At 36.9% G+C, this 25,551-nt stretch overlaps 4 protein-coding genes across 5 annotated transcripts; all 4 read left to right on the top strand.

Moving 5' to 3' along the window:
- The first annotated feature begins 357 nt into the window (after window positions 1-357).
- On the top strand, window positions 358-1,161 carry LOC110660761 (60S ribosomal protein L27a-3-like). The gene has a single exon (XM_021819221.2). It carries the CDS (start codon window positions 572-574, stop codon window positions 1,010-1,012), a length of 441 nt encoding a protein of 146 aa, XP_021674913.2. The 5' UTR covers window positions 358-571; the 3' UTR covers window positions 1,013-1,161.
- Window positions 1,162-3,369: 2,208 nt separating this feature from the next.
- On the top strand, window positions 3,370-5,783 carry LOC110660689 (U-box domain-containing protein 33). Its single transcript, XM_021819100.2, has 5 exons — window positions 3,370-3,882; window positions 4,487-4,605; window positions 4,700-4,818; window positions 4,963-5,174; window positions 5,351-5,783. The coding sequence occupies exons 1-5, from the start codon at window positions 3,612-3,614 to the stop codon at window positions 5,377-5,379; spliced, it is 750 nt and encodes a 249-aa protein (XP_021674792.1). The 5' UTR covers window positions 3,370-3,611; the 3' UTR covers window positions 5,380-5,783.
- A 555-nt stretch (window positions 5,784-6,338) lies between these two features.
- On the top strand, window positions 6,339-14,225 carry LOC110660498 (DEAD-box ATP-dependent RNA helicase 20). 2 transcript variants are annotated; one of them, XM_021818869.2, is made up of 10 exons: window positions 6,379-6,879; window positions 7,009-7,616; window positions 7,718-7,897; window positions 7,991-8,152; window positions 8,664-8,818; window positions 9,403-9,495; window positions 9,596-9,681; window positions 9,764-9,990; window positions 11,082-11,312; window positions 13,828-14,225. In XM_021818869.2, exons 1-10 carry the CDS (start codon window positions 6,821-6,823, stop codon window positions 13,932-13,934), a joined length of 1,908 nt encoding a protein of 635 aa, XP_021674561.2. In that variant the 5' UTR covers window positions 6,379-6,820; the 3' UTR covers window positions 13,935-14,225. The 2 variants fall into 2 exon arrangements, with proteins under 2 accessions (XP_021674679.2, XP_021674561.2); XM_021818987.2 differs by lacking the exon at window positions 9,764-9,990 and having other exon boundaries at window positions 6,339-6,879; window positions 9,596-9,710.
- On the top strand, window positions 14,118-16,035 carry LOC110660838 (60S ribosomal protein L27a-2). The gene is made up of 5 exons (XM_021819308.2): window positions 14,118-14,169; window positions 14,384-14,435; window positions 15,283-15,346; window positions 15,495-15,818; window positions 15,862-16,035. Exons 1-5 carry the CDS (start codon window positions 14,118-14,120, stop codon window positions 16,033-16,035), a joined length of 666 nt encoding a protein of 221 aa, XP_021675000.2.
- The last annotated feature ends 9,516 nt before the right edge of the window (window positions 16,036-25,551 follow it).

The raw sequence follows: 25,551 nt of genomic DNA, 5'->3' as shown, positions 1-25,551 counted from the left end.
TGACTCTTTATCTTTTATAAGTGCTATACACACACTCTATATCTGATGTGATATCTGAAAAATCTTACTTTTTTTTATATATATATTAATTATTAAAGCATGTGCATTAAGAATAATTATAAAAAATTATAATTATCAAAATTATCAAAATTTTGGAAGCCTTAGACTTTACAACTGTTTATATTATATAATAAAAAAAATCAAATAATAAATATATTTATAATCGATTAAATAAAAATTTGTTAAAAACTTTATTTTTGATACCATTTTATTTATAATATATATAAATGTATGCATGTCACCCGTCAGCTGGTTCGAGTCAAGTACGAGAATGTTCACCTAAAATGGCTCAATATGAGGATCCAGCACTTGGGCGTCATAACAGAACAAAATCCATGTCCGGCCCAACTCCAAAGAGACATAGCTTTTAGCTAGGTTTTGCTGCAACCGAGAGAGATTCTTCCTGCCAAGTGCTTCCCTATAAATCTTTAAAAACCCTAATGCCTCTGTTTTAGCAGATCCTCCATTTCTCGTAGCCGCTCAAACACCGTCTTTAACCAAAGAGGTCAAAATGACAACCCGATTCAAGAAGAACCGGAAGAAGCGCGGTCATGTAAGCGCTGGCCATGGGCGCATCGGCAAGCACCGAAAGCACCCGGGAGGTCGCGGTAACGCCGGAGGCATGCACCACCACAGGATCCTCTTCGACAAGTACCATCCTGGGTATTTTGGAAAGGTCGGTATGCGATATTTCCACAAGTTGCGTAACAAATTCTACTGCCCCATTGTGAACATCGACAAGCTCTGGTCGTTGATCCCTCAGGAAGTGAAGGATAAGGCCAGCGAGGACAATGTTCCCATGATCGACGTTACTCAGCACGGCTACTTCAAGGTATTGGGGAAGGGCGCCCTGCCTGAGAATAAGCCGATTGTGGTGAAAGCGAAGCTGGTGTCCAAGATTGCCGAGAAAAAGATAAAGGAGAATGGTGGAGCTGTTGTTCTTACTGCCTAAGCTGTTTTGTTCTGATCACTTTTGATTATATATATATTTTTTTAAATTTTCAACTGTTTACATTTTGATATTAATTGATACTTTATTATGGTTGATGTTCGTACTTTTTGGTTTAAATTTTTGTTTAAATGGATATGAGTTGCATTCCAGTGCTTAGTTCTATGTCTTGTAGCTTTCGATAGTAATGTGCTAATTTTCTTTGTTACAGTTGTTTGAAATTTATCGGTTTTTTATTAGATTATAGCATGAGGTTGCGATTTGATCCCTAGTAGATGATACGTTTCCAACACCTATCAAATATGGGAGCCATTTTTTAGTATCTAGCATGTCGATTGTGGAATGTTGTTTGTTGTTATATAAATTCGTCTTGGGAAATTTGCCTTGTAAAAGATATATGCTCTTAATGTATGTCTGTTGGAGTTTACTTCAATTGCTCATAACGTAGGTCTTTTGGGGTTTACTTCAATTGTCCATTAGCGAAATGGATGCAGAAACGTGTATATTGCTAGAGTGCTCTTAGTTTATGGATAATATGATTTGCGGTAGGTTGATCTTGATGCATATGAATGAATTATGCTTAATTACTGTTGAGGTTCATATTCAAAATGTTCTCCACCAGAAACGTAGTTCTCCGGCTTCTATCTTAGGTTGCTGCCCTGCCTGCCCCTTTTTATTTCAGTTTCATTTATTTATTTGTTTACCTTTTAATGGGTTCTCATAAGAGCTTTTGGTTTTGTCCCTCTCCATCATAAAAAGCAAAAACATGTTGATTTATAGCTTTCAATTCTAGATCTTTGATACGCTTGGTTGTTGTGTAGGATCCTTTCATTTGGTGTAAGCTCTTATGCCACCTAGTTCAATGGCTAGGTAGTGGTGGTTGGGGAGCAATTGTTCTTACCATTGGCGGTGAGAACATTTCTATCCTCGTGGTAGCCCAAATCTGGATTTGGGTGGTGTAAAAAGGAGATTTCAGATTTGGGTAGAGATCAAAACTCTACTTAAAGGTTGTGGCTCCATTTGTACAACAGCAGGAATGATCCATCGATCCTTATTGCAGTTATTGTTGAACAAAGGGATAATCAGGAATCTCTCTCCATTTCCTACTGGGTGAGGGATTCTAACTTTTCAAGTATTTCTAGTGCTCTTAAAGGATAACTACAGTATGCACGATGCCAGTTTCCCAATCCCATCTCTGCCAATGATTACAGTCAGTTTTCTTCATTCTGTAATTGCATTTTGAAAAATGAAAAATTTTTCCATACATTTGATGTATTAAATTAAATCAATAAATAAGTGCTAAATATGAGTCGAATCTGGAAAAAAAAAAAAAAAAAAACGACGAGAGAGGAGAAGTTTTTGGGTGGACACCAATCCACGGCCCGTTGGCACTCTCAACTGTTAAGCACAATTCTTCAATTTCAATTTAGGGCTACTCTTTAAGGCCTTGTGTGGTTTTAAAGCCCCAAAGCTCTGCTTTTTATGATCTATCTTTGAAGTCCATCAGGCTGTCCATACTCTCAGATCTTATAAAGTGAATTTTTTCAGAAGTAAATTAATTTAAGTTATGATAAGTAAAAGAATTGAAAGCCTTAATTTTATTGAGAATTCAAAGGTTATGGCCAATTAAACAAGGTATACCTTAAAGTTTAAAATAAATGCACCTAGCAGTTGCCTGCCTTCCCAAAAAAATTCTCTTTCCTGAGCTAGTGTAGTGGTGTACGTTGGCACTAGACGTCAAACATCCTCCTCTAATAGTTATCGCATTTGCATAAAGTGGGATCTTTTTTTTTTTTTCGAAAAAGTGGGATAATTAACCAGTGAAGCATTATGGAATAAGGCATTTTCCGTGAGAAGAAGGTGAAGATGGAAGTAGATAGCGGAAATAGAAGAATTTGATCATTTATATATTTTGCTTAATAATAATAATAATAATAATAATAATAATAATAATAATAATAAAGGCTACATGTAAGGTAATTTTATTGTAATGACGTGGTTCTTATCATTTATGTAAATACTGCACATTATATATAGTAACTTAAAAGTGAGTATTTCCTTTTCAATTATGATAAAATGTGTCAATTGTCAGGCATTATATTAAATTTATTTTATCAATTTAGTGAAATTTAGACTCTCTATACGAAATTTTAAAAAGATAATTACTAATATTTTCTTCGTAGGTCGGCTCCAAATAAATAAAGTGGGGCAAATTTGTATGTGAATTGGGTCGAAGGGTGAGTTATCATGGCAATGTGAGGTAAATTTTATGTTGTTACGTGTGCCTAACTATTGGCACAAAATAAAGGGCATTGTTTAAATTTTCAAATACAAAAACTTTAATTCAATTCTGATATCTAATCAGAGCACGAACACCCTTGCATCCAATTGCCTGCCAAGTGCAAATCTTGACAAGAGAATCTGCTTTTTTATTTTTCCTCTTTCTTTCGTGGCTTTGAGAGCAACGACTCTCCTCATAAAAACTGCAAGCCAACAAACATCAAAATCTTTGTTATTTTCGCTCTCAAAGATTATCTCCATCTCTCTCACATAGTTTTTGTTGTTTACGCCTGTGTATGTGCAGTGAGAGCCAGGGAAAGAGATGGAAGAAGAGAAATCATACTCGCAACCCAATTCTCTGCCATATTCCAGCAGTGCAAGAGTTATCTCATCGGAAATTGTGGAGATAGGAGAGGATAGTAAGAGTGGTACTTTTGCTAATTCCAGAGATTTTGGTGCTAATGATGTTTATGTAGCTGTTGGTAAAGATGATTTAGATGTCCTGAAATGGGCTCTTGATCATGCTGTTTTTCCTGGAGCTCGAGTTTTCCTTGTTCATGTTTGTCCTCCTGTTACCTTTATTCCTACACCAGGTAACACCTTCGCCCTCTTAGTATCATTCCTTTTACAATTTCTACTTCTTTGCAATACTGACTTTTGTATGAGAAAATCCATCAAATTTAGTGGGATCATTCTTCTTTTATTTTCTTTTTTTTCAAAAACCCTTTTTTGGTTGGCAGGATTTATGCTTAATTGCTGTTTATGCTTCTTTGAATTAACATTAAAACCTTCTCATCCTCACTCCACAAAAATAAGGAAATGTGTTATTCAATGAAATTGTGCCAGTCCCCAGGGCAACCAATAAGTGGCAATTATTATGTTTTGATTTTTCAAAAGAAAACATTTTCAATTATTTGAGCCTTTTAAGCGTGTGCTCTTGACGTAATTGAACCACTTGAATGGATGACTTTGACACGACTTTGGCAGGGAATTTGATTAGGCCAAACCAGAATTAATTTCAAAATGTGTGGATTAGCATATTAAGTGAGATGTTAATTATTGGAGCTTTTCGCTGTTTGCTAATGCTTGATGATGCAAATCAACTATAGATACCAAATTCGCTAGTGGATTGTGCATGAGTTTTTTTAGATCTGCGGCATTCATTTTTTAAAAATCTTTTCAATTATATGTTAACAGTTGGAAAATTATCCAGAAGCCAACTAAGCCAAGATCAAGTGACATTTTACATTAATGAAGAGCATAACAGGAGGAGGAATATATTGCAGAAATACATTCGCTTGTGTGATGATGCTAAGGTGCAGAAAGATTAATTAGGCTTGCTCTATTACTGTTTTTCTTACTCAATAAACACAGAGATTAATAACAGAAATCCTGCTCCTAATATGGCAGGTGACAGTGGATACAATGCTCCTTGAGAGCAGTGAGACTGCCAAAGCCATACTTGATCTTATTCCTGTTCTCAACATTACCAATCTTGTCATGGGAACTACAGGCCTGCCTTGCCCCAGGTACATTTACCTGCCCTTTTGTGTCTGTTGAATTTGAATGACTCTGGATCACAGTCACAGTGACCAATGCAATTTGCCTTCCCATCTATGCTAATTACTATATTAATTACTGAGCATAGCTCTACTGTTAATGCATACCTTCAGGTTACTGGAGAAAAAATTGGCAAAAGCAAAATTTATCAAGAAGCATGCTCCAGACTATTGTCAGGTTACTATTGTTCACAATGGCAAGAAAGTTATGGATGATCAGCAGGGAGCAGAGATGGTGCATCCATCTCTCACATACAATACTCAAAGACCAGATATTACTCGCAGCAGCTCTGAAAGGAAGTTTTTCGAGTGTGTATGCTTTTCAGGCAAGTTCAACTGAAAGCAACATGTTGCTTTGTACATAAATTTAGGTGAATGACTGATGCAGTTTTAAGAATAGACTTGCATTTTATGAAAGTAAGATCACTTGAAATGAAAATTTGTTTACTTTCCATCTTAATTTTCATTATCACCTCCAGCTAACTCCATCCTTCTCATTCAGTTTGCAGGCGTACGGTGAAGGATTCATAAGATTTTAACAGCTCCAAAATAGAACATGTGAAAAACAAATTACAATTGGCTAAGGTAAGGCCACAACAAGCACAAACCAAAAATTCTGGAAGAGATGTGGTGTGTTCTAAAAATAATGGTGCAAGCAGAAGACAACTACTTCTATTACTAACACTTTTTTAATTCTTTCTAGGCCTATAGTTCTGAATAATATATAATGTATTTGACTATTTGTACCCAATACATTAGAAGTCCAACAACACAAAAATACAAAATAGGGGGAAAAAAAGCATGGAACCTGTAGAATAGATGAGAGCACTTGGTGGCAGTTCCATGACTTAAACCTGGTCATGGGTTGGTTCAGAATCAAAACCGATCAAATCCGTGTTTGACTCAAATCGTGAATGAAGCGAATTCAAATTGAATTGGAATCCTTTAGTTTAATTCCTGGTCAAACTGAATTTTTATATTTAAAAATATAAAAAATTAGACCGTTACATTTAATTCAAAACGAAATAAATTAAAATAAAAATCTTGAAGTTTTTAAACAGATTCAAATTCATTATCTTAATGAAACGTAAATCAGCTATTTTTGATATATTTAAACTGAAATCGGTCTGGGATCGAATCTACCATAACTGATTTGGATCTAGAAAGTTCCTCGTTTTAGACCCACAAAGTGAATATGAAACAACAAAATCATCATCAAATCAAAATTATGAGTACATTTCCCTTCCCCTACAAATCGTACCATCTTGTACATTAAAAATATAATCAATCACCACAGAATACAAAGACAGATTGCAAGGCCTATATAGGGCCTTTTAGAGGACAGGACAAAGAAAAGAAACTTGGCATTTAAACAAGGTAGAAACCACTTTTGTGACCTCTAAAATATTCTCTTCAAATTTTCAGCCATTTTCATGTGCCTATTCGTAAATGGGCAGCTCTGTATAATCTTGAAGGGAATAATTGTTTCAAAAATCTATCAATAAATTTCTTCTACTTAAATTGTATGAATATGATGGTCAGATTCAAATTAAAATTAATATTAGAGGATTCGGTCCATATGGTATTGTGAAATTTTGAAATAGAACGACTCCATCAGGTATGACTGATGCAATTATATGCAGACGACACGTCGCTTAAATACCAAAGAGTGTCGACGTCGTCTAGCCTCTTTCCAATGACCAGGATTATTCGCTAACCCGCAACCGAACCCCGAAGGTTTGACCCAATTGCCCGAAAACAATCAAAACATTACAGCCGCCTGCGCCCTGCAATATTAATATCAGACCAATCCACAGATTTTTTAGCATTTCCCTCCCAATAATCTTTTCCTCCTCCGACTTATTGCGTTTCAAGAACAACGCGCGAGAGAGAGGTCAGCGTAGTATATTCATTCCATTGAAATAGATAGGTATACTAATTGAGCCTAGCACTGTTCCGTTCAATCGCTGCCATGGTGAACCCTTATGACCACAGGTATTCCGATCCCGATTCTTACCGTCACCGTCGCAGGTACTCTTTTTGGTCCCTTTACTAATTTTTTTGCAGTCTTTTTTTTTTTTTCACTTTTTAATTTGTTACGTGTGATTGTTTCAAAAAAAAAAATGTTATGGGTGATGTTGTGGTTATGCTGTGACTCAGTGACCTGATTGGCCCGCCTCCTCCGGTCGGGCCGCCGATGGTGAGGGGACCTTATGGGCGCGGTGGACCGGTGCCTTATGGTGGTCCTCCACCACCGGCTTTTGCGGGAAGAGGTGGTCCCGGACCAGTAGGCGGTTATCCACCATTTGAGCCTCCAGTTGGTAGATTCGATATTGGCCGAGGCGGTGGCACTGTCAGTGGGGGGAGGGGCTTCAGTGGTAGCCGTCTTCCCAGTGGTCATATTGGGGATAGAAGGCCTGATGCAGCTCGTTTTGGCAGTGGAAGGGGCCGTGATGGTGGACGAGGCGGCGGACGTGGTGGTGGGCGTGGTGTTGGTGGAGGAAGGGGATTTGATGGAGGCCGTGGTGGTGGAAGAGGAGTTAGGCGTGCTGGGGGAGCTACTAAAGGAGACTTGGATAATATTACTCTTCCGAAGCAGGATTTTGGGAATTTGGTGCCTTTTGAGAAGAATTTCTACATTGAGAGTCCTTCAGTACAGTCTATGTCTGAAAATGAAGCTATGATGTATCGGGCAAGGAGGGATATTACTGTCGAAGGTCACGATGTACCTAAGCCCATTCGGATGTTTCGAGAGGCTAATTTTCCTGGTATTTTGTTTCTCATTGATGATAATGTGGATATGTTCCAGCTGTGCAATCATTTTATATAATTTCCTAAATTTATTCATATAATTTCATTCACGTGGTAGATTATTGCTTAGAGGTGATTGCCAAGTTAGGTTTTGTTGAGCCAACACCAATACAGGCACAAGGGTGGCCAATGGCCCTTAAGGGTAGAGATTTAATTGGCATTGCAGAAACGGGTTCTGGTAAGACTTTGGCATACTTGCTGCCAGCATTGGTGCATGTCAGTGCACAACCTCGATTGGGTTAGTATCTAATGACATTGATTTATTTGATATGATTGTCATATTATGAGTTATGATGTATTGACTGTTTTTTCATACATCATCCTTATCCAGTACAAGGTGAGGGACCAATTGTGTTAGTATTAGCTCCTACAAGAGAATTAGCTGTTCAAATCCAAGAAGAAGCTATAAAGTTTGGTTCACATGCTAATATTAGGAGTACTTGCATATATGGTGGTGCTCCCAAAGGACCTCAAATTCGTGATCTTCAAAGAGGTATTTGATTTCTTTTAATTGGCACATTATTTATGACTGTTGGCAAATACAAGCAGAGCTGGGCTCCTGGAGCGTTGTATTGATGATGCAGCGTGAAGCTTAAATAAACACACACTCATACACAGAGTGAAAAATGCTAGAATATTCTCTGCAGGATTTTAACGAAATCTGAAACTGAAAATACATAGGATATATGGGCTGTTTATTGAGTTTGATCTCCTAAACCTTATAGGTAGGAAGTTTAGTTAATCCAAAATGGGAATTCTAATAGAATAGGAAGACATAGTCTAAATCCTAATTAAAATAGGAAGAAACAAATCCTAACTCGAATAAGGAAATGCATTAAAATCCTTAATAGAATGGGAAACCGTTTAAGTCCTAGATGGAATAGGAAACTACAACAAAAAACCTAATTAGAATAGGAAACATTAAAACTGAATAGAAAAAATAAAAATACAACCTCCCCGTGAACATGCTCTGCATCAATGATTCAAAATTTGCCTTATGCCAGGTGTTGAGATTGTGATTGCTACTCCTGGACGACTAATAGATATGTTAGAAGCTCAACATACAAACCTGCGAAGAGTCACCTACCTTGTGTTGGATGAGGCTGATCGGATGTTGGACATGGGATTTGAGCCTCAGATTCGGAAAATTTTATCTCAAGTATGTTTCTATCTCATAACTTTCTCTTTTTAATATGATGGCCTTATCATTCCTTAGTATTTCCGCGGGGTATATTTCAACTATCAGTACACTGTCATCTTCTTACTGTATGCAAATAAGTGCTTAGTTGCTTTATATATTTTCTAATTGGCTTATAGCTCTCAAGTTATATAACTAGCTATGTGGAAGCCTTTTTTTTGTCCCTTCTATTTTAACCTCTTAATCTAAAGGATATGATTTTTAGCTCTATAGTTGTTGATATACCAAATATTCATGGATTCAGTTGTCTGTCTGGTATCTTAGACGAATCATTACCTTATTTTTGAAATCAATGCACTTGTCACTTGTTGTTTAAATTGCATTATTAGCTTGAATGCAGTATACTTTTCCCTGCAGTTGCACAAGTGCATTAGGAGATTTTACTTGATTTTCCTGACATATATTTGTCCAACTAATTTGTTTGTAGATGATATTTATTGTGTTTGTGCTAATTAGTTTGGATTTTCTTATTGGAATTTCATAAAATTAAAAAAAAAAATAAGGATTTTTTACTCTGAATGTGAGAGGGGGTATTTTTGTTTTAGATCCGGCCAGATAGACAGACTTTGTATTGGAGTGCCACGTGGCCAAGGGAGGTTGAAACTTTAGCAAGACAGTTTCTGCGCAATCCATACAAGGTCTGACCCTCAATTCATAAGATCTTTTTTTCAGTGTAGTTTTTTGCTTAAGAATTCTAGGCATATTGATTATTAGTTTTGAAATTGTAATGATCTTTAGGTAATCATTGGCTCAGCCGATTTGAAAGCAAATCAATCAATAAACCAAGTTGTTGAAGTTTTGACAGAGGTGGAGAAGTACAACAGGTTTGCCTTTGCAACTGCTGAAGAGAAAGGTTGATGCTTTATAGTATTCATAACCATGCACTACTATGCTTTATCTATGCAGACTGATCAAACTTCTAAAAGAAGTGATGGATGGGAGTCGAATTCTAATATTCATGGAGACCAAAAAAGGCTGTGACCAAGTTACGAGGCAGTTGAGAATGGATGGATGGCCAGCCCTATCCATCCATGGTGATAAAAATCAAGCTGAAAGGGATTGGGTCCTATCTGAGTTCAAAAGTGGCAGAAGTCCTATAATGACTGCCACTGATGTTGCTGCACGGGGTCTTGGTAGGATCATTGTGTGATAGGAGTGTTACTTCATTTTGCTTAGGTCTTGAAATTTTAAGATAAAAAGAGTCGGCCGGCTGCTATCCAGTTTCCTGAGAATATAATTTGTGGTATGGGTGCAAAGGGAGGTGCCATTATGCAGATGATTGACAAATTGTTTTGTATTAACCTGTAAGCAAGATTTTTTTACTTCTAAGGGATTTGCCAATTGGATTGAGAGGCATATCAGTTTCTCATATTCACTATAATATCCCATGAAATAGCCTGCTTGGTTACTACCTTACTCTTACAGCTCATGTTACATGGACATAAGGAGCGGTGCCTATTGATATAGTTGGGACAGCAGTTTAAGAATTTTCAGGGCTGACCATATATCATGAAGATAGCAGTACATTCTGTAGGTTGGGAATGTGGCATTTTGTTTTTCCTTTTTCTTTTGGGTGGGGTATGAATATGATAATTTGGAAATCTAGTTTCATGTGCTGCTGTAATTTGAATGAATTGCCTAACATTGCCTAACATGGCATGGCTCCAAGCATCAGGTGTCTAAGTAACATGGTTGAAGGCAGTGTCCCCATCCACGATTATGGAGCTGGTTTGTCTCGGCAGCCGGGTTGACTCTCACATGCTTATAAATTGATTGGATACAGTTGTGGTGATTGGTATTGAAGCTGCTCCTTATCCCTGCAAGGTTAAGGTGGGCACTCTTATCTGATGAATCTGTTGTCTTAAGTTGGCTCAGATCTTAGGAGTGCAGGGATAAGGGAATGTTTGTGTTTTAGGACTAAATAAGGCTAGTCATACTAACTGAAAGACTGCACAAGCTTGGCTTGCTCATCCATATAGGATTTTGAAAGATTTTTATTTATTTGATCTAGTGTTAAGCTTGAGTAGGTTGATTCTTTCACAATGAAAAACATGATAGCTGAGTAATCTTTTGTTCAAGGTTTGCTATCTTAATAATGGTCTCAGGTGGAATGAGCCAATCTTGAGAGTTTTGTTGTCTTGGAGCCTTGAATTATGACACAATACTTCTATGAATCTTATGCATTATTGTTTGTTGGCTTGATATCTATTTCTGTTGGTTGTAGATGTGAAGGACATAAAGTGTGTGATCAACTATGATTTTCCTTCCAGCCTTGAGGATTATGTCCACAGGATTGGTCGAACTGGTCGTGCAGGGGCTAGGGGAACTGCATTTACCTTTTTCACCCATGCAAATGCAAAGTTTGCTCGGGATCTTATCAAGATTTTACAGGAAGCAAGGCAGATTGTCTCTCCAGCATTGTCTGCTTTGGCTCGGTCAGGTGGCGCTCTAGGAGGTAAACACTTGATGATCTTTATTATATTTGTGACGCAGGGTGTAGCGCGAAAAAGGATCGATACACGATCAAACTCTTGAAAATAAATAAGGTTTAATCCAAGATCTTAAGAAACACAAGATTCAATTCAGAATCTAAAGAGAATAAAGCAAACCAACTTAAAATAAATTTGAAAAACTTATATATAATAAAAATATAATAGGTGTTTATAGAGCTTTAAATCCTAATCTAGGTAGGAATAAATTAAAGAGTTTTAATTTAAATACAAAATATATTTAAAGACCTAAATTAAATAGAAGTAGTATTTTATAATTCTAAATATACTAAGAAATATAAATAAAATTTATCTAACAAAATAAATAAAACTAGAAGTCCTTGTAAAATATGAAAAATGCAAGTCTTTGGGTTTGATATGAATTTGCGCACTGTCATTCAATCCCACTTTAGAGAAAATTCGACCTTAAATTTTTAAGTGTTGATGAATCAAAATCTTCATTGGAAGATCACATCGTATCTTCTCCTTGAATGGTATTAATAAAATTGGCTTGAACAAAATTGGTTTGAGTAAATTTTGAATCTTTCTTAGCATACTTAGACTCACTTGGACAAATAAAACCAATAAAAACACTAGAAAAATTGTTAAAAAAAATTTCAATCTTCATTGAAATCTCCTTGGCTTGATGTCCTTCTCTCCCTAGGACACTCTTTTCAAACTCTTCATTATCTACCATAGCAAAAAGCTTTGCAAAAGTGTCAAATTCTAATTCAATATGATCCCTTTGTTCTACATAATCTTTTAATGGCTTGTCTTTAATTTTTGGTATGAACATTGACCCCTTCATTAAGCATGTCGGTTCATCTTGTTCATAATCTTCCTCTTCATCATCTCCATCAGGTTCACAATAAATTTCATCATCATCATTGTCATCATCATATTTTTCAATGATGTTTATAGATTTCCTCTTTGGACATTCATTAGATTTGTGTCCCATCTCATCGCACTTATAGCATTTGACTGGAACGGGTTTAGCATAGGGATTATTGGTCTTCTGAGAGTTAGAATTGCTGGCTCTATTATTGACACTTGCAGGATTATTTGCTATCTCCACATTACCACCCAAAGAAACATCTTGTAAGGTTTTCTCCTTTTCAGTTCTAGTTTAGTGGTTATCTTTATCATATGTGGGATGATAAATTTGGCGAGTTTTCTCCTGTAACATCATCTCAGCTTTCAAGGCTAAGTCCCTTGCTTCTTGCACGCTCATAACCATCTGAATTTTAATTTTATTACGAATTGAAGGTTTTAATCCCCTCAAATATCGTGCTGTAATTCAGCAGTATATTCGTTGACACTCCCTTATATGCAATTTTGGTAAGTTTTAAATAAATATTGTTCATAATCTAGAGGTAAAAATTTACCCCTTAATAATTGTTGCATTCTCCCCCATGTGGTGGCTGGATTGCGCCCTTCTTGCCTCCTTGTCTCTTTCAATTGATCCTATCATACGGAAGCTTTTAATTTATAATCCACCAATTTTACCTTTCGTTCCTTTGAAATTTCAGCATACTCGAAGAAATGATCCACATTAGTCAACCAATCAAGAGAACTTTTAATGTCAATATCTCCACTAAAGGTAGGGATATCTATCTTCAATTTGAAATATTCATCTTCAATTTGAACTCATAATCCCTCCTATAGTGTTGTTGGAAATTTTAGCCACCTCTTGTCCTTAGCGTGGGACATACTTAAAGTCCATCTCCTCATTGTCGTTTGTATTATCCTCCATCATAGCCCTTCTTCTAGGGTTGAAGATAACAGGATCAAGTTCAACTCTACTGGGATTAGCTCAACTGGTTTGAATATGTACTTGATTCCTATTTTAATAAACATTAACCCAAGTGCGCAATCGCTCTTGCAATTGTCACATAATTTCTGTCGTAAAGTTTCGTTTCTCTTCAAACAGTTGGTAACCCCTGATAATTGATTGTCACCACCACCGCAAGTATTGACCATCGTAATGAGAGTGAAATCTCTGCTCTGATATCACCTGACGCAACGTGTAGCTTGAAAAAGAATAAACACACGATCAAGCCCTTAAAAATAAACAAGATCTAGTTCAAGATTTTAAGAAACACAAGATTCTAAAGAGAAAATAAAGCAAATTAGATTAAAATAAATCTGAAAAACTTATACATAAGAAAAATATAATAGGTATTTTTAGAGCTCTAAATCCTAATCTAGGTAGGAATGAATTGAAAATTTTTAATCTAAATAGAAAACATATTTTAAAGACCTAAGTTAAATAGAAGTAGTATTTTACATTTCTAAATATACAAAGAAATATAAATAAAACTTATCTAACAAAATAAAGAATCTATCTAAAACTAGAAGTTCTTGTAAAATATGAAAAATGCAAGTATTTGAATCTGATATGAATTTGCGCACCGCATCAATTTGAGTGTAGGATCCATCCAAGGATGTTGTACGTAAGTTTTTTGTTATTTTGGTTCACAGGTTCTGGGGGTAACTTCCGTTCTAGAGGAGGACGAGGAGGCTTTGGCAATCGTGCATTAATTTCAGGATCTAATACTGTGCCTCTTGGTGTAAAGAGGCCTTGGTAGTGTTATATCAGGATCTAATCCTGTGCCTCTTGGTGCAAAGTGGCGTTGGTAGTGTTATATTGTAGCTGCCACATTCAAGGAACAAGCTTAGGGTTGCATGTATAAAGCTACTAATATGGTTTATGCCGTCTGAATATTAGTTTTTCATTCTGATATCAGGCCATATTATAAATTCAAGTGACAATGCCTCTTCAGTTGAGGAATTCTTGTATTAGCAATTCATACCTATCTGATTGTAAGCTTTCAATTACTCTCTTTGAATTAGTGCTGGTATTTTGTTTAATTTGTGAATTTTGGAAGTGCCAATTTAATTGGTTTGGGGTAGCTTAATGTACTTTTTCTTTGTGATAATGGTAATTTTTCCCATACTAGTCTAAAAATCAGATGTCCAAAGAAATTGGGAAACAAAGTGTAAATTTGATTGAGTGTGCTTTTTATTCTCCAATTAGGGCTAAGAGACCGTGTACATTGGCAAGGGATACTGCTTTGTTGTGAAGCACGGTATACCTTATTATTGCAGTTTTTTGTTTTTTTCTGCAAGAAGAAAATGTTGAAGGAAAAAACGGTAGAACGCGTGATCTACAATTTGTTGTTTATTTTAATCGCTTATGTGAAATACTTCTTAAAATAAAAAATAATAGAAAGAAAACTAGAAATCATGATTTTAATTTTTTTTTTATGTTATTGTTGCTATTTTTCGAAATATAAATGGCAATTATGAACTTAATTTATACTTAACTGCTTTTCTTTATCTTCTATTTATTCTTCCACATCACTGGTCTCTTGTCCATCAAAATTTTTTTTTTTTTCCATGAAACTTGTTTTGTGTTTTTGTCAAAACCAAAAACAAGAAAATTATATATAAAAAAAAAATAAAGGAACGTTCTCCAACTTTCATTATCTAAGCCCATCATATCTAAAATGCCAACGTTTATATATCAAAAACGTCACGTCTTCTGTACTTTGCTGTTACTTTTGATATAATCATAGCGGGCAAAATAATAAAACACAACTTTGATTTGGTGCTTAGCTTCTATTTAATTGTTATTGCTTGCCCATAAAATAGCTTTTAAGGATATATGTTATAATTTATTTTAGAATATATAATTATTAATTTATTATCTCATAAATAAAAAATAAATAATTAAAAAAATTTAATTCAGTAATCTAAGAAGAAATTTAAAAAATTTAAATGTCACAGAGATAAAGTGAAGTTAGAGTGATAAACTGAAAATAGGGAAAATGAATTTTAATAATATTAAATAAATCATTTTGCAAAAAAATAAAAAAATAAAATAAAACAGTGCAATTGTTCCACTGCTTCTCACATGCTTGAACATTTTCACAGGGAGAATAGAAGATACAGTCCTGTGTTTGAGGTTAGCGCTCAAATTATAGAGTTGATAGAAGAGGTAATCGATAGATGTAGTCTTTTTTTTTTTCTTCTTCTTTTTTAAGGATTTTACAAACGGCTTGATTCAGCTGCCAAAATAGTTGAAGCAAACACCCCCAACTCTCCCTCTATAAATCTTCAAAAACCTAATCCCATCCTCTTAGCAGCTCCTTTATTTCTCTCATAGAGCTACCCAAATACCAAAAGGGCCAAAAAGACCATCCGATAACCGGAAGAAGCGCGGCCATATGAGCGCTGGCCATGGGCGTATCGGCAAGCACCGGAAGCATCCAGGAGGTCGCGGAAACCCAGGACGCATGCACCACCATTGGATCCTCTTCGACAAGTACCATCCTGGGTATTTTGGAAATGTTGGTATGCGATATTTCCACAAGTTGCGTAACAAATTCCACTGCCCCATCGCCAATATCGACAAACTCCGGTCATTGATCCCTCAGGAACTGGAAAAATCAAACAATGAAACATCCGATGTATGTAAAATGAAACCTTGATTGTGGTGGGTCTCACGTTTAGGCCAGCAAGGACAATGTGCCCATGATCGATGTCACTCAGTATGGCTACTTCAAGGTATTGGGGAAGGGCGCCATGCCAGAGAATAAGCCGATTGTGGTGAAAGCGAAGCTGGTGTCCAAGATTGCCGAGAATAAGATAAAGGAGAATGGTGGAGCTGTTGTTCTTACTGCTTAAGCTGTTTTGTTTGGTGCTTTTTGGTTTAAAGGGATATGAGTTACTTTCCCAGTAGGTTTTAGTTCTTATTGATTGAATTATTCTGGTGATGTCTTTGATGTTTGACCTTTCGATAAGAATGTGCTAATTTTCCTTGTTACATTTGTCTTGAAGTTTATTGTAAAGTACGGATCTTTTATTAGATTATAGCATGAGTTTGCTATTTGATCCCTAGCAGATTATAGGTTTCTAACACCTATCAAATAATGGGAGTCATTTTTAGTATTTACTATGTAGATTGTGCTTGTTTGAGGTTATATAAATTCGTCTTAGGAAATATGCCTTGTGATGATATGTGCTCTTAATGTAGGTCTGATGAGGTTTACTTCAATTGCTCTTAATGTAGGTCTTTTGGGGTTTTCTTCAATTGTCCATTAGCAAAATGGATGCAGAAACTTGTATACTGCTAGAGTGCTATTAGTTTTTGGATTAATATGATTTGTGGTAGGTTGATCTTGATGCATGTAAATGAGTTCTGCTTAATTACTATTGAGGTTCATATTCTTAGTTTGGATAATAAGTGTTCTGAACCCTGTTTTTCTGTAGGAAACCTAGTTCTCCGGCTTCTATCTTAGGTTGCTGCCCATTTTTATTTCAGTTTCATTTATTTATTTGTTTACCTTGCCTTTGTATCTTTCAATGGGTTCCTATAATAGCTTTTGGTTTTGTCCCTCTCCATCATAAGAAGTAAAAACATGTTGATTTATAGTTTTCTATTCTACATCTTTGATACTTAGTTGTTGTAAGGGAGCCTTTCTTTTGGTGTAAGCTCTTATGCCACAAAGTTCAATGGCTAGTTAGTGGTGGCTGAGGAGCAATTGTTAAGGCGTACGTTTACCATTGGCAGTAAGAACATTTCTATCTTCATGGGGTGGAACCCAAATCTGGATGTGGGTGGTGTAAAAAGGAGTTTTCGGAGGCCTTTTTTTGCTTCTGGTAGAGATCAAACTCTACTCAAAGGCTGTGGCTCCACTTGTACTACAGCAGGAATGAGTGGGACTACTATAATATCCAAGAAGATCGTGGCACAAGAAGTAGCCCTTTTTGCAGGGACACTAAAAGGATCCTGCTCTTGCCCTTTGTTTGGAGGCAGTCGGTTATCAGTTACACTGTTTTCGATGGGCTGGATTGCTTTGTAGGATTCTCATATGTTATTTGGGCCCTGTTTGTCATTGTATATTTTCTTTTGGGCCTAATAGGAATTTGCACTCCTGGGCTGTAGCTTCTTTTCATGGAAGCGAAACCTTTCTTAATAAATAAAAACAATAATGCACCGTGTAAATCAGCTCCAGTCAGTTTTCTGGATAGCGATGTGGAAGGGTGGGGCTCTCGTGTTTGCCTTTGCAAGCACATGGGTGAATATGTGCTCTCCATGAATCTTTAAGTTTGCTTGAGAAATGTAAATCTGGATTTTGGATTTTACAAAGTGAGTACCGATAAATGATTAAAAATGAATTTTCCCCCTTTTTGTTCATATATAAATATATAAGAGCAACTTTCTCCTTTCTCATCATTACCCTGATAATGCCTGACATTGAACAAATGTCCATAGAATAAATTGTTATCTCTTCCCTCTCTAAACTAAACTCTCTCCCTTCTCACTAAAAGTCTTCGTCTCATAGCAGTCCAAGGGGGAGGTCTGCCCATTTGGCCATTGAACCTCCCCTCACCCCTTCTTTTTTTTTTTTAAGATAGCACTTTAGTTTTTATGGAAGTTCTATTTTGTTTTCTTCCTAGTTGATGATGGGTTGATGAGTTGCGGTGGGGAAGCTCAACATGTTGAAGGTAGCTTCCTCTGTGATTTGTTGTAAAGCTTCTCGGAGTAGGTGTTGGCTGGTAGTTTCAGAGATTGGTTTAGATCTAGTCTCTTTTGCAAGCCCTTTCCCGAATTGATCTAGCAATGGCTTGAGTCACATGCTCTCCTATGGTGTTTTGCTGCTTAGGTTTTCCAAGTGTTGAGCAAGGGAGGTTCTTGTGTTCAATGACGTGTTTATGCTATCCTTGTAATATTGATGGTCTCCTTTGCATGTTGTTTTTTCAAGCTGCCTTACAATTTTATTTGTAAGGCCAGTTAAGCGTTGCTGGTGAAGATGAGGTTGAAATTGGTGGCAGCTAAATTGGGTTTTCGGTTCCTATCCGTTTTAGTCTAGAGCTCTATGGTCACTAGGGTTTGGGCCTTTATTCCTGAACTTGGGTTAGATTGGAATTTTATGTGTCTATACTCCAGTAATGGACTTGGGCTTTTGTAAACTTTATTTCATTAGATGAAAAATCCATTTACTTGAAAAAAAAAAAAAAAAAAAACCTACTGAACAAAAGCTTCATCTGGGCAATTCATCTCCTTATTTTGTGGGTATCCTTGGTGGACCTGAAGAAATGATCGGGCTCCAAAGGTAAGACCTCCTACCATAGCCTATATGGTACCTATTTAGAAGACTCAGATGTGTTAATGTTACACTTACACATCCTAAATGCAGCCACTAATCGATTAATTATTCTGTAAATCCCTAATTTTTTGTAGGCACATAATATGAAATAACAAATCAATAAGAGATAAGATAGATATATAATTACCCTTATTACTTTAAAAAAAATTCTTGATAATTATAATTTTTTTTTATCATTTCATATAAATTATCTTACACAAAATAACAGGATAATGATATAATTTCTCTTGCTAATCACTCTTCTTCTCCTTGTTCATTTTTCCATTCATTGAAAAGTCCAAGTAGACGTAAACAGCTTCATTTTTTAAATTTTCCTTCTTCACCAATTACCCCAATAAAGAAGAAATACAATGGGTACCCTATGATGATATGACAGTGGAAATAATTTAATAATGGTTCTAAGATAGCATAAAAGTCCTATTTTGCACCCCTTTTTTCTTCGGTCTAGCCGTGTAAATTACCCACTACATATTTAGGGAAAGACCAAGGAACTATTAAAGTAAAAGCACAACAAAAGTATAATGAAAACGACAATGGAAATAATGATGGCCAGAAATGAATTTTTGATAGTCAATAGATTCAGTAAGTAGAGGGTTTAAAAGGGAAGTTAGATTTCAAGTGAGTTCTGTCACGAGATTTCTCTTGCAAACTCACCTGTAAGTTGTAGTTTTCCTTGTCCTGCCCAACACCCAATAGCGAAGAACTGAACTGATTTGACAACGCACATAACAACACAACAGCAGTGCTTAAAACTAAGAGGATTCCACCAAAAGAACATGCACAGCTTCTTTCTGTTTATCATCATAAGCCTCATCATGGGAGAAGCTGAGAAGGGGACCATTCATCTCCTTATCAACTAATGTTGGCTCAAAAATCATTACACTCATTATAAATAAGAAAATCTACTATTTGATCCTTGAATTTTGTTATTATTAATACTTGAGTACCTGAAGTTTAAAAATTACATTATTTTACTCTTACTTTCGCTTTCATTGAAATTGAAGTCCCTCCGTATTATACTGTTTGTTCATATAATTCTTGAAATGATACAAATTCCATTTTAAAATTAGGCATTTGATTTTTGTTTTGGGTTTTTTTTTTTTACACTTAATTTTGATTGATATTCAAATATTAATTTTGGTGATAGATTCCAATACTATTGAAATGAAGTTGTAAAATATTTTACTATTTATTCCAATGAAATTTATATATTCAATTTTCTGAACTTAATTCAATGCCCACTTAAACTTTCCATGATGTAACGCTTGTCACCGGCTGGAGACCACATTGTTTAAAGTTTAACAAAGTGATAGATTGATATTCCATTTTAATCTTACTGGAGCATGGTGACTGGAGGTAGGGTTCTAGATCGATCAATAATAATAATAATAATAATAATAATAACACTTGATTTGAATCCATTGATTTAAATTTTGTATCATTGATTTAAAGTGAATATATGGACAACCTTAAATTCAAACACAACCTTATCTTTTATGAGTAAAATATGACCTGTAACATTATTTTATCATAATAAAAAGACTGAAAATTAAAATGAAATCCAAATTTGTCACGACTCAACCTATTGGCAGGATCGGCACTAGAACCTAGACCAGTCTAAAGCCCTCAAGACCCGTAATAAGCCTAATTATTTCTCAATCCAAACTCTAAGGTCCATTTGGGCCCAATTTCAAGAATTTAACCAACCAGATAGAGTCCGGCCATAAAATGGACCTTTTAACGGGGAGATTTTTACTCACCCAACCTGTAAACACAATATATAATCAATTGGGGTGCTCAGCTCGCCCTCCACATACTCATAATAACATAAAGTCAAATGGGAGCTCAGCTCTCTCATCCAGTCCAACATACATGCATATAATAAGTTTACAGGTCCAACATGGTAAATTATATTACAATCTCAAATCAAATAAATATTTCTAATACATGCGGAAATTCTAGGAGTTAACAGAATTACACAAACATAAATAAACGACCTGTGAAGAAGAAAAACAGGTTAACCATAACAATAATCCTCCTGTAGCCTGGAAAAATAATGAACAAGAGTGAGCGTTCGACTCAGAGAGTAAAATATCAATTTTAATCATATCTCTATAGCTATCTAAAGCTAATGCATCCTGTAGAGTGAAATGCAACATCATCAATATTTTCACATCATAACAGCAAAAAGGTAATTTGGAGCACTCACACACCCGATAAGGTCAAACAATATATATATGGGAGCTGATCCCCTATACAGCCCTCTTAATCCAACCTGTGCTAGCGAAGAACTCAAGCTAGACTTTCGCTTAATAAACCAAATAGGGGTCCCAGCAAAGAACTTAAGCCGTGTCTACCTCGAAGGACCGGGTCCTAGCAAAGATCTCAAGCCGTATCTACCCGTCCTGTCCATAGCCAACACCATACCACACGCACGCCAACTCACGCACACTGCTCCAAATTACCACAACAACATCCATGGCACTTTAACAGTTGTGAATGCAACATAAAACGTGCCTAGAGTTTAACTATATAGATACATATTTATAAGTGATGCATGGGCATATTTGAACATATAATAATATCGAAATTACAATTAAAATTAATATTTTACTCACAGACTTAACCGCAATCATTGTGGCGGCTGGGCGGAGGAGGAAGGCTGTCCCGGCTCACCTGATAATTTTTATTACAATTATTTAATAAATTTGACTCAATACAAACTAAGAAAAAGACCAAAGATGTCCTAAGTCATGCCGAAAATCTGACAGAGTCTCCCCTATACCTAGGACCTACCCAACCTGCAAAAAGGCTTAAAACACATTTCCATATCCACAAACCATATATCCACAACTCAATCACATCACACAGCCCCTCCTGGGCCCATCCAAATAGTCATCAATCACAACATGTAAAATTACAGTTTAGTCCTCATAATTTAACCCTCTTGCAAAAACTACCCAAATGAGTTCTAAAAATTCTAAAACTTTGCCTTGCGGTCCTTAGCATCATTACTAAGCTACTGCAAAAGAAATTATAATTTTTTGAGCTACCATGAATATTTTATGAATTTTTAATCCAATTCAAGCACTAGAAAATTATGAAAAAGCAAGGTTCGGGTTTACCTATGCCAATTCCGACTCCGAGGACTTGCTCGGGACATTTGACAACGGTGAGGTAGCCAAAATCTTGATCCAATTCTAAGACTTTTTCGGTAGTCGATCTGTCTGGCCGGAAATTCACAGACTTGGACAACCGTCGAATTTCCGCGAATTGAAAGTACCTATACGAAGCTCACAACACGGGCGTTAGTATATAATTTTTACGAAATTTTCTAAGCTCATTTAATGCTTAAAAAAACACTATGAAGTTTCATGGGACCCACCGAAAAACGGTGTCAGAAAATTTCAAATTTATATTGCCGTGAAGCTCTCGACGAGTGGAGTGCTTTGGTACTCTCAGTTTTCTCGTGGGGTTCACGGTTTGCAAGAAATCTAGCCCAAAAATCGAAATGGGCTAAAACTTTCAGGACAAAAATTGGGCAAACTGCTCCATGGATTTTGGTGTTCTTGGTGTCTATGGAAAGCTCTCGAGGTGTAGATGGTGTTTGACACAAGACCCGGCCCAATCGGTAGTTGGATCGGTCGGATTTTGGCCGGGAAGGCGAGCCATCGCGCTGCGCGTCGAGTGACTTCTCGCGCGTTTTCCCTACGTTCCAGGCGGTGGCCAGCGATGGGGAAGCACTGGGGAGGCGCGCTAGCAAGGTGGGAAGGCTAGGGCGGTGGCTGGCCAGCGTAAGGAGGAGGGAGGAGGGAGGAGAAAGAAAACAGGAGAGAAAGGAAGAGAGACGGGACGTGCGCGGGGAAGAAAGAAAAGGAAGAAAGAGGCCAGTCCGATTCGACCGATCCGGTCCAGTTCGATTCGGTCTGTTCAATTCAGAATACAAAATTTTGAATTTTTACTCTGCCTTGGGACCGAAAACGAGGTCCAAAAATTCCGAAAAAATTCTAGAAAACTCAGAAAAATCCGTAGAGTTCAAATATATTTTTAGTTTTGCCACGTGGTCTCTAAATTAATTTTTAAAAATCATCAAAGTTTTATATTTTCGAAAAATCGAACTCGATTTCTAAAATCTGAAAAGTTTCAAATAATTTCTTAAAATTTAAATAATTTAAAATATTAATATTTTCCCACAAAATAATAAATTTAAAAATTAGGGGTGTTACATTCTTCCCCCTTACAAAAAATTTGTCCTCGAATTTTACACAAGGCAGAATAAAGTACAGAATTACACATGGAATAGATAAGGGTACTTGCTACGCATATCCCCCTCTGACTCCTAGGTGCACTCTTCCACTGACTGGCTCCTCCACAAAACCTTAACCATAGGGATCTGTTTTGATCTTAGTTGTCTCACTTGGTAGTCCACTATGGCTACAGGTTGTTCCTCAAACGTCAGGTTTTCTTTCAGCTCTACTACATCCGGCTGTAACACATGAGAATGATCAGGAATGTATTTTCGGAGCATTGAGATATGGAATACAAGATGAACGTGGGAAAGGTTGGGTGGTAGCTCCAACCGGTAGGCAACTGCTCCAACTCTATCAGTAACCTCAAAAGGTCCAATATACCGAGGCACCAACTTGCCCTTCTTTCCAAATCTCATGACTCACTTCATCGGAGAAACCTTCAAAAATACGTAATCGCCTAATGCAAATTCTACATCCCTCCGTCTGGGGTCTGCATAACTCTTCTGCCTACTGAAAGCTGTTTTCAATCGTTCCCTTATTAGAGGAACTATCTCTGAAGTGTACTACACTAGGTCTATATCGTGCACCTTCGCTTCTCCCATTTCCGTCTAACACAAAGGAGACCTACACTTTCTTCCATATAGTGCCTCATAGGGTGCCATCCCTACGTTGGAATGATAACTGTTATTGTAGGCAAACTCCACCAAGGGTAACTGATCATCCCATTAACTTCCAAAATCCAAAACACTCATGCGAAGCATGTCTTTCAGTGTTTGGATTGTCCTTTCAGACTGTCCATCTGTCTGAGGGTGGAAAGCGGTACTAAAGTTCAACTGCATGCCAAGTGCCTTTTATAACTTCCTCCAAAACTGAGAAGTGAACTGGGGCCCTCTGTCAGATATTATGGAAGCCGAAACTCTATGCAATATAGAGCCGGGCGCACTGTGCCACAGAATATGTAGTCTTCACAGGCAAGAAATGAGCTGATTTAGTTAGACGGTCTATAATTACCCATATTGAGTTATATTCCCGTGTAGTACGAGGCAACCCAGTCACAAAATTCATAGTAATCATTTTCCACTTTCATTTTGGAATAGGGAGCTCTTGCAGCTTCCCTGACGGTCTCTGGTATTCAAATTTCACCTTCTGACAAGTCAAACACTTGGAAACAAAGTCTGCTATGTCTCTCTTCATGCCATTCCACTAATAACTATCTTTCACATCATGGTACGTCTTGGTGGAGCCTGAGTGGATATTGTATAGTGTATAGTGTGCCTCTCGCATGATTTCATTTATGAGATTGTCCATGTCGGGCACACATATCCTGGAACCTTGCATAAGAGCGCCATCATTGGCAAATCCAAACTCACCACCTTCACCCTGCTGTACTCCTTTTATGATCTTCATCAATTGTTGGTCTCTGTGCTGAGAAACTTTAACTCTGTCTCGCAGGTTTGGTCTCACTGAAAAATGAGCCAATAATACCCCCTCATCTGAAAGATCTAAGATCAGACCTGATCCATCAACTCATGTACTTCCTGAATCAACGGTCTCTTCTCCACTGATATGTGCGCTAAGCTGCCAGAAGATTTTTTGCTCAAAGCATCTGCTACTACATTGGCCTTCCCAGGGTGGTACTGCATGGTACAATCATAGTCCTTCAGAAGCTCCATCCATCTCCTCTGTCTCAAGTTTAAATCCCTCTGTTGGAAGATGTACTTCAAACTCTTGTAGTAGGTGTATATCTCACACACTTCACCATATAGATAGTGTCTCCAGATCTTTAGTACAAAGACTACAGTCGCCATTTTCAAATCATGGGTGGGGTAGTTCTGCCCATACCTCTTTAACTGCCTTGAAGCATAAGCCACTACTTTTTCATTCTACATCAAAACACACCCTAAGCCAACTCTGGAGGCATCACAGTATACGGTATATCCTTCACCACTCATAGGTAATGTCAGCACTGAGACGGTGGTTAAACACTCCTTAAGCTTCTGGAAACTCTCTTTACAGTCATCTGTCCAAATGAATGGAACATTCTTCCAAGTTAACTTAGTTAGGGGAGCTGCTATCCTGGAAAAATCCTGCACAAAATGCCTATAGTAGTCAGCTAGGCCCAGAAAACTTCGCACCTCAGTGACTGTTGTAGGCCTAAGGCAATTAGTTACAGCCTCAATTTTCTTGGGATCCACTTGAATGCCTTCACTAGAAATCACTTGTCCTAAGAATGAGATGCTTTCTAGCTAAAATTCACATTTTGAAAATTTGGCATATAGCTGGTGCTCCCTCAAAGTCTACAACACCATCCTCAAGTGCCATACGTGTTCTTCCTCGGTCCGAGAGTATACCAAAATTTCATCTATGAATATGATGACAAAACGGTTCAGGAATGGCCTGAACACCCTGTTCATCAAGTCCATGAAGGATGCTGGTGCATTAGTGAGTCCAAAAGACATCACCAAGAACTCATAATGACCATATATTGTCCTGAATGATGTTTTGGACACATCCTCATTCCTGATTCTCAACTGATGGTAGCTTGATCGTAAGTCTATCTTGGAAAAGAATCTAGCCCCTTGGAGCTGATCAAACAGATCATCGATCCGAGGAAATGGATACTTGTTCTTCACAGTCACCTTATTCAGCTGTTTATAGTCAATGCACAACCTCAATGACCCATCTTTCTTTCTCACAAATAGAACAGGAGCGCCCTAGGGTGAAGTGCTCGGACGAAGGAAACCCTTGTCCAAAAGCTCCTGTAGTTGCTCCTTTAGCTC

The sequence above is a fragment of the Hevea brasiliensis genome, chromosome 13 (genome assembly GCF_030052815.1).
Source record: "Hevea brasiliensis isolate MT/VB/25A 57/8 chromosome 13, ASM3005281v1, whole genome shotgun sequence".
Lineage (NCBI taxonomy): Eukaryota > Viridiplantae > Streptophyta > Magnoliopsida > Malpighiales > Euphorbiaceae > Hevea > Hevea brasiliensis.
Note: the sequence above shows the minus strand (reverse complement) of the source record. Positions and strands in the feature narration are given on the sequence as shown.

Coding starts and splice junctions, on each gene's coding strand:
- LOC110660498 (XM_021818869.2), top strand. CDS start 6,821: ATGGTGAACCCTTATGACCACAGGTATTCCGATCCCGATTCTTACCGT. Junction 6,880..7,008: donor TCTTACCGTCACCGTCGCAG/GTACTCTTTTTG, acceptor GCTGTGACTCAG/TGACCTGATTGGCCCGCCTC. Junction 9,496..9,595: donor TTCTGCGCAATCCATACAAG/GTCTGACCCTCA, acceptor AATGATCTTTAG/GTAATCATTGGCTCAGCCGA.
- LOC110660838 (XM_021819308.2), top strand. CDS start 14,118: ATGCCTCTTCAGTTGAGGAATTCTTGTATTAGCAATTCATACCTATCT. Junction 14,436..15,282: donor CTGCTTTGTTGTGAAGCACG/GTATACCTTATT, acceptor ACATTTTCACAG/GGAGAATAGAAGATACAGTC. Junction 15,347..15,494: donor TTATAGAGTTGATAGAAGAG/GTAATCGATAGA, acceptor TCCTCTTAGCAG/CTCCTTTATTTCTCTCATAG.
- LOC110660761 (XM_021819221.2), top strand. CDS start 572: ATGACAACCCGATTCAAGAAGAACCGGAAGAAGCGCGGTCATGTAAGC.
- LOC110660689 (XM_021819100.2), top strand. CDS start 3,612: ATGGAAGAAGAGAAATCATACTCGCAACCCAATTCTCTGCCATATTCC. Junction 3,883..4,486: donor TACCTTTATTCCTACACCAG/GTAACACCTTCG, acceptor ATATGTTAACAG/TTGGAAAATTATCCAGAAGC. Junction 5,175..5,350: donor CGAGTGTGTATGCTTTTCAG/GCAAGTTCAACT, acceptor CTTCTCATTCAG/TTTGCAGGCGTACGGTGAAG.